Source organism: Jatropha curcas, chromosome 5 (assembly GCF_041381405.1).
Source record: "Jatropha curcas cultivar XTBG-Jc1 chromosome 5, XTBG_Jcur_1.0, whole genome shotgun sequence".
NCBI lineage: Eukaryota > Viridiplantae > Streptophyta > Magnoliopsida > Malpighiales > Euphorbiaceae > Jatropha > Jatropha curcas.
The window spans coordinates 13784965-13793541 of NC_143155.1; the positions used below are offsets into that span (position 1 = coordinate 13784965).

Sequence of the window (8577 nt, forward strand, 5' to 3'; positions counted from 1 at the left end):
TTGCTCAATGGGAGATAGACATCCTGGGGCCTTTCCGTATAACAACAAGATAAAGAAAATTTGTAGTTGTAATCATTTATCACTTCTCCAAGCGGGTAGAAGTCGAGGACCTCAGCACCATAACCCCAGCTCGGATCATTAGTTTTTTCAGAAACAATGTAATATCAAGTACAACATACCCCAGAAGATTGTTATTGATAATGGGAAACAATTTGATTTAGGAGCCTTTAGATCTTTTTGCAAAGACTGGCACATTGGACTTCACTTCACTTTGGTAGCTCATCAACAAACTAATGGTCTTACTGAAGTTACAAATAGGACTATACTGCAGGGGTTGAAAAAGAGATTAGATGGAGAGAAAGCCAACTAGGCAAAAGAGCTAAACAGTGTACTATGGGCATATAGAATAACTCTTAGACAAGCAACTCTTAGACAAGCAACAGGCCAAACCACATTCTCCCTTGTGTATGGAACCAAGGCTGTAGTACTAGTGGAGATAGGCATCCCAAGCAAAAGAACGAATAGTTATGAAGAACTCAATAGCAACAAAAGCTTGAAGATCAACCTTGTTTTGGTGAAAGAACTTAGAGAGGAGGCAGTAGTCCGAGTTAAGGCAAGCAGGCAAAGGATGCGAAGGTACTTCAATCGATAAGTCCAAAGTAGGCAATTTAAAGAAGGAGACAAGGTCTGGAGAAAAATTGAAATAACTAAATGCTCAGCAGGTGTAGGCAAGCTTGGGCAGAACTGGGAAGGTCCATACAAGTTCATAAAGTAATTAGGACCGCGCACATACAAGCTCAATAAAGTTTAGGAAGTCGAGCTACCCCGGACATGGAATGCAAATAATCTGAAGAAAGCTTATTGTATCTCCACAAAATAAAGTGTAAAGTAGTTAAGGTGAAATATTAAACATAACTGTTGGTTTTTTTACTTAACTTATCATGCCTTAGAAAGATTTGAGAAAGCATGATAAGTTAAGTTTTTCCTAAACATTTCTTTCACTTAAAAATTTTAGACACTCTTTATTCTCTTACTAACTCCATCAGTTCGGACTTAAGCACTCCATCAGCAGTCAATCAGTGCGAATTTAAGCAGTCCATCAGTTCGGACATAAGCGATCTATACGATTTAGGTTCTCCCTTTAATCTACTAATTCAAAAGCTAAGACAACATAAGCAGTACCTACTTTCGCCTCATAATGGCATCTCGACTTACGACTATAAATCCAACTAGTTCAGTTTAAATTGAGACACTTTATCAGAAGAACTAGAAATTAGAATGTGCAAAACATGCAAAAGCCATATAGAAGACAATAAATAGGAGCCTTTTTTTCATTAATCAAAAGACAGTATTACAAAGAACTTCATTACATTAGTACAAAAAGAGATTTTCCTAAGGATCTAAACCAGTCCCCTCCCTAAAAGGTAGCTCAGCATTCGAGCCTCGCTCCGCAAGAACATTTGAAAGGATCTCAATGCCCATCTGTTGTTCAGCCTCAAGATAGACGAAAGGATCTTGAGAAAGGGGATCCTAGTGAGTTTGTAAAGCGGAGAAGGATCTTCCAATATGAGGTCACCACTAGCTGGTTCATCTTCTTCTTCCTTTTCACCATCAGGATATACCTAGTTAACCCAACTCCAGTCCCCTTCCGGCCTTTAAGACCTTGGCCTCCTCAGAATATTAATTCTTAGGCTCAACCAAACTTTGGCCAAGTCCTCCTCCATCGAGCCCTCTTGATCACGGAGTACCTTCAATTCATCTCCAACTCTTGGTTTCTGGCCTCCAAGACCTTGATCCTCTCAACTTGAGTATGGTTCTCCTCTTGCAGCTTTGCGCGCTCAGCATCTTAAGTTCCAATCTCCGCTTGGTGCTGAATCACCTGCTCTTTCATAGTAGAATCCAAGCTCTTCAAGGTGTCCTCCAATTTAACCTTCTTCACTTACATTTTGTTATATGCACTTTTAATTTATTTATGTGGGCATAGCTGAGGTTGTTAGCAATTATGGCTTGGAAGAGACATTGATTGGCGATGTCCCTTATTGCCAAATCGTCCAAACGCTCATACTGGTGAAGATCCGTAGGGAAAAGGTAATGTTGGGACATCTCACAACTAGATTGGTCGCTCTGAAGACTCTATTCGACCTATGTTTCTTTAGAAAGTAGGCTTGGATATCTAGGGCCTAGCCAGTCTTAGGAGGAAGAGGGGGAGGAACGAGAACTGTCACTTCTCAAGGCCTTTTCCTGCTGGGCTTGATTGAAGGACTTTAAGGAGCATGCTCAACATGAGCAAACTCCATTGCAGCACTAGTATCAACCGTCGGAAGGTCAAGTATCACCAAAGGTGCCCCCTTATCTGAGTTGTTTTCTTCAGCCTTTTTTTTTTCATTTCCTCGGCTATTTTCGACATCTTGGAAGCCTTCACATTTTTGGGAGCCATCTCTGCACAAAAAATAAAGAAAAAGAAAATTAAAATGTGTCAGTACAAGGGAACAATGTGTATACAATAGGAACAAAAGAATACTAGAAGGAGAGGGGTACGGTCTCATGGGTCCTCTACTCCTCAGCTGTTATTTGCTTAAGGTTCACCGACATCAACCCCCTAGCCTTTATAAAGGCCATACACTACTTATCCTCAAGGGTAGGTGCTGTAGGAAGGCAATGCATAGGGTCATTGGATCACTGGTTCGATACCCCAAATCCACCAGTGTACCTTATAATGAAGCAATTCTGCTTTCAGTTCTTCAGGGAAGAGATTTTTGTCTAGTCATAAAACATGTTGTAGTTGTTCTTCGCTTAAAGGAAGCAATGATCTTCATTAATTCAATCCACCAGTGTAGTCTCATCACGGTGAGCCAATTTTATTATCCCACATAAAAATCTTAACCCATTAAGATGAAGTTGGCTGATAGCGATCTCATATTCATTAAAGAAAGACTTCAAGGGTTCAAATAAAGGTAACCGAACCCCAAATTGGAAAACTCTTCATATAACATCATAGAGTCGCTATCCAAAGGCTCATTTAACCTCATGTACTCAAAAGGGCGAATTAATTTGTACTTTGGAGCGACACCGTACATGGAGCTGATATCTAGGAGCTCGCCCTCGTCAATGTTCAATGGAACATCGATGATCCTAATATTCTCCTTCCAAGGCTTTGCCCCACTAGTTCTAGACTCAACAACCTCGGTATCTTCTTCCTTGAATTGATCAAACAAAACTTGGACATCTTCCTCACTAGCCAAACCCATGATTTCAACAAAATCAAACAAAAATAACACAAAAAGCTATAAAACTTACTGAATTGATGAGAGCTAGAGAGAGAAAGGAAATTTTTAGAGAGAGATGCTATAATATTCAAAAATGCGAGAGTGAGACAAATGAGGTAAGAAGTTAGCCATATATATATAGAAAGGCGAGACACTGAAAAGTCACTCACATTTAATGAGGTGACTCTGGAAGCTCCCCTTGGGCAAACGAACCATTACCTTGTTTTTTCCAAATAGAGCCGTTTTTAAACTGACAGGTCCAAACAAGGAACGCCATGTCTAAAAGACACCTGTGATAATTAATGATATATAATGTCAACATCCCTTTTGGACATAAATGACCAAAAAATCAAGGGGGAACTATTGATAATATACGATAATAAAATATATATTAAAAGGATATCAGACTCTTAAATAAACTCTAATTAACAGGTAATATAGGATTCTCACAATCCTTATTCTAATACAATTATCCTTATTCCAGTATATACATCCTAAATTAACTCCAGAAGATGGCTAATTCACAACTCTCCTAACCCTCAATTTCTAAAAAGTTAACAAATCCTAACTTTAAAAGGTATAAATTACAAAAATTAATGAATTCAAAATAACAAGTTAATAAAATTACATAATTAGAATAAAATTATATAATTTGTCAAATGTGAAAATCTACAAAGAAACTTTTTTACTAAACTTAATTTATATAAGAAATGAATTTCACACGATCAATCTATCTTAAAGATTGTGTAAAAGAGAAATGAAATTTTAAGAGTTACCGCTAAAGAAGGAAAAAAAAGAAGCTTTTCTAACATTATTTCGGAATTTCTGATGCCTTTTCTTTTATATATTCCTTGCTTCTTGTTTCACCTATCGTACATTTAGGGCTGGCACAATTCACTAAAATCAATGAAGCAAATTGGTTCAATATAATTCAATTTGGAGTTTAAACTATTAGATTCAATTTTAGCTTTTGTAAAAAGGAAATAAAAAAATTGGAATAATTTGATTTTAAAAATCTTAAAGACAATGAATAAAAAAATAACAAAATTGAATTGAATAGATTTGATTTAATTTCATCTCATATGCAATTTTAGTTCAATTAATTCCCTTTAATATAATGAAAATAATCGAGTTTTATTCTATTTGGATTTTATTCAGTACAATTCCGAATGCCCACTCTTTTTATATCCGAAAAATTTAGCACTGTGTTTGGAAAGGGTAAAAAATTTGGAAGGAAAGAAAATTGGGTGGAAAATAACAAATTAAATAACTTTTCCTTGTTGAAAACAATGAAGAAAAAAGTGAAGGAAAGAAAATATAGTCTACAATTCCTTTAGCCCACAAAAGTGTGATTTCTCAATCCAAATTGGGGAGAAATTGAAGCATTACCTCACAAATTCACAACAAAGCTTAATCTCTCTCCCTCTATGTATATAAAATTATATTATGTACTATATATATATATATATATATATATATATATATATATATATATATATATATATATATATATATATATATTATTAAATTAGTCGTTTTGCACTTGGGTATTCGAATTTTATTTTACTAGTTATTGTAGTCGATTTGATAAACTATAATGAATATTCTTTATTACATATCATTTGTTAGAAATACCAATCAAAATTGTACTTGAAACAATTCAGTATTGATGAATATCAAAATGATATGTAATAAAGAAAACTATGATATTATTTGTAATAAAAATAAATATAAAAGAAGTTAGTGAAACCCAAACGCATAACAGATGAAGAAAAAAGCACATGAATATTGACGAAGAGAGGTAGATATATTTATATAAATATAGATAATTTAAATAACTCACATACTGTAGGTTTAGATAGAGTTTAGATAGAATTTACATATAATTTAAACAATTCACATACCATATTTTTAGAGTGGATAATTATATATATATAAAGTTTAACGATTTAAATAATTTAATATAAATAATTTATAGTAAATATTAATTAAAATATTTAGATTGTCCAATCACAACACAAAAAAATAAATAAAACTTAAAAAATTTTTAAAAGAAAAAAAATACAATGTTGAACAAATAAAAGACCGTTTAACTTTCTCTTTGTTTCAGCTTTCATATATATATATATATTAAAAATATAATATTTTAAAAGATTTTAATTTTATTAATTGAAAAAATAAATGAATAATAAAAAAAAAATCTTTAAGAAAGGAAAATCAATAATGGAGTCATTCATTAGTTTCCTTTTTCTCTTATTTTCTTTCCAATCCTTTCGAAACACAGTGTAGTTTCAAATTCAATTCTCTTCTGTTTTTTTTTATCTAAGCTATGCCTACTTTTCCTGGAAATAGTAATAACATTGACCTGTTATAAAGCGCGTTGCTGTATATTTATATTCCAGCTGTAAATAAAATACCTTTTTTTTTTGTAATAATAAAATACCCTTATCTGACTTAGACGCCAAATAAATAAATAACACAACACCAGATATGACTATTTCAGCTATTTCGCCTCTAGGTGTAGACAAACCCAACCCAACCCAACCCAACCCAGATTGTGTATTGACTAAGCAAACCCTTTAACCTCCTTAATAAGCTTAGCTATAACCAGAACCTTCTCTCCCTCAATCCGCCCTATATATACACCATTTCTCAGCACCACAAAACCTCTCATACCCTTTTCCATTTCTTGTACCCTTATGTTGTTTGTCTTCGATTCTCATTTAACATGACCAATATACCAAAATCTCTTATAGACTCTTCTCTTACCCTCTTTACTCTCGCCATTTCTGCCTCCGACCCTTGGCCTTTCTCTACTCTTATTTCCTTGTAACCTCTAATATAAACCAAAAACTTGTATTTTTATTCCATCGAGTTGAAGTTTCTGAGTGTATTAGAATCCAGAACTTGTCAATTCTTGGTTGTTGATTTTTATTTTTATTTTTTGACAGATATGGGTAGCGGAGACAAGAATAACAATTTTCATATTCACTTTCCGCATCTTCATTTTCATCATCATCATCATCAAGGCAAGAAAGAGATGAAGAACATACCAAAAGGGTGTCTGGCAATCTTGGTTGGACAAGGAGAAGAGCAACGGAGGTTTGTGATTCCTGTGATCTATATAAATCATCCACTTTTTCTGGAATTGCTTAAAGAGGCTGAGGAAGAGTATGGATTTGATCAGAAAGGTCCTATTACTATTCCTTGTCATGTCGAGGAGTTTCGCAATGTTCAAGGCATGATTGACCAGGAAAAACTTCATCAGGAGAATCATCACCACCAACATCATCATGTTTTATGCTTTAGGGTTTGATTAATTTGATTCTATCGTGTAAAAAGTTTGCATTTTCATCTTTTTTTACTTCACATATGTACCATAATTTTTTACTGCTTTGACTTATATACACAGATTGATAAAATTTAATTAATATAGTAAAATTATAGTAATTTTTATTTTATTATTTTATTAATATATTTTTATACCAACAAAATTAAATGATTTATATTAAATTAATATTAAAATTAATCAAATCATAATTATTTATCCAAAATTGATATATTAGTGAAAAATTAAATGTCGTAATTTTATTTATATCACAAGTTATAATTAACTGTAATATGGTAATTTGATTAATATATGAGAAAAAATATTAAATAAAGGTAAAATATTAAAATTTTAATATTATTATAGGACAAAAATTGTAGGACCGAAGGATTATTAATTTAAAAGAAATGTAGTTTTTATTATATTTTTCCTTCTAAGATTTAAGTAATATATCGATTTAATTTATAATGACGAAATTATGAATTAAAATAAAGGTTTGGAAGTATTATTTTTAGTGTTTTTATACTGAATTTGCTTCGTTTCTTTTCCCACTTTCTTGTTAATGTGAACACAATAAAGTAGAATGCAGACGTACAAGACACGATTGGAACTTGGAAGGAGGTAAAGGGTTTACTTTGGAACCATTAAAATTGTATTTTTTTTTTATTTTTTATTTCAAGTTGTCTCTCAAATAAGCCAATAGCTTTTCCAATTCTTGGATTCCATATGTTTGATAATGATGGATATCAAAACCAGTATGCATATGGATAAGCATTTAAGTCCTTTATTATCATTTTGTTTTTCAAAAAATATTACGATTTTATCTATAAAGTCCGAATATATGAAAATTAGATTCGATATTATTGAAATGATTTTATTTAAATGGTAGTCTCAATCCCAGTGTGAAAAATGTGTGGGAAACTCAAAAATAATTGTTTCATTTGATTAAGTTTCAGCTATATTTATGTGTGTTTGGTGAATAAGGTAATTAAACCTACTTTCATTGTTAGGTGGGTGAGGGTGTGGATGTTTCAGCTGCATTACTTACAACAGTTCTGTCTTTTTCTTTTTTAATAGAACTTTTTTTTAAAAAAAAAATTTAGACCGGCTTTTCTTCACAACTCATTTAATAAAAGAAAATTACCGATAAGTGTTGTAGATGAGTAGTTCAATACTATAGATCCCTATGATTAATTAAAAAAAAAATTCATTGGAAATTACATATATTATGTTTTGGTAAAAGTCCAAATTTTTGGATGTTATGTATTACCTAATGCACATTTGATCATTAAACTAAAAATAACGCACATCTAAATAATAAATGTCAACTCTCCTCCAAAATGCTAATAAATGTCATGTTCATTTGTTTCCAAAAACATTAACTGAAAAATATTTTTTAAAATTTTTAATGTTTGAAGTGATTTGGAAAATCAATTAATAGAAAATATTTTCTTTGTGAAAAATAAATTAAGTAATTTTTTAAGAAAATAACTTTCCATCTTTAAAAGAGGAAAATATATTCCAGCAAATTTATTATAATTTTATAAATATAAATTTATTAATTTATTAATCACTACTAGGCAGCAACACGGGTCACTGGAGACTATCACTATTTATGTATTTTTTTCTCATATTTAATGATAAATTTTTTAAAATAAAAAATTTTGTATAATTATAAGTATTTTATAGTTTTATAAGTTAAATATTTTAATATATTTTAACTAATTTTGAATGTTTAAATTAAATAATGGAGAATGAGTTATTTGAGAAATATTTTTTTAAGGAAAACATTTTTCTTGGAAAATATTTTTTAGAAATAAGTTATTTTTTAAAAATAAATGGAGTCTAAATATAAAAATAGTGTAATATAAATTTAGTAATTTCTCTGTGTCATATATATAAGCCTAGTTTGACTTTCACTTAGATTATGAAAAACTGATTAATATAGTTGAATTATATATTTTTTTTTCATTTTTTTTTCAA

At 31.2% G+C, this 8577-nt stretch overlaps 1 protein-coding gene across 1 annotated transcript; it reads left to right on the forward strand.

The window, feature by feature from the left end:
• The first annotated feature begins 5832 nt into the window (after window positions 1–5832).
• Window positions 5833–6716, forward strand: LOC149496246 (SAUR-like auxin-responsive protein family). The gene has a single exon (XM_089721059.1). It carries the CDS (start codon window positions 6220–6222, stop codon window positions 6580–6582), a length of 363 nt encoding a protein of 120 aa, XP_089577185.1. The 5' UTR covers window positions 5833–6219; the 3' UTR covers window positions 6583–6716.
• Window positions 6717–8577: the final 1861 nt, after the last annotated feature.

Coding starts and splice junctions, on each gene's coding strand:
- LOC149496246 (XM_089721059.1), top strand. CDS start 6,220: ATGGGTAGCGGAGACAAGAATAACAATTTTCATATTCACTTTCCGCAT.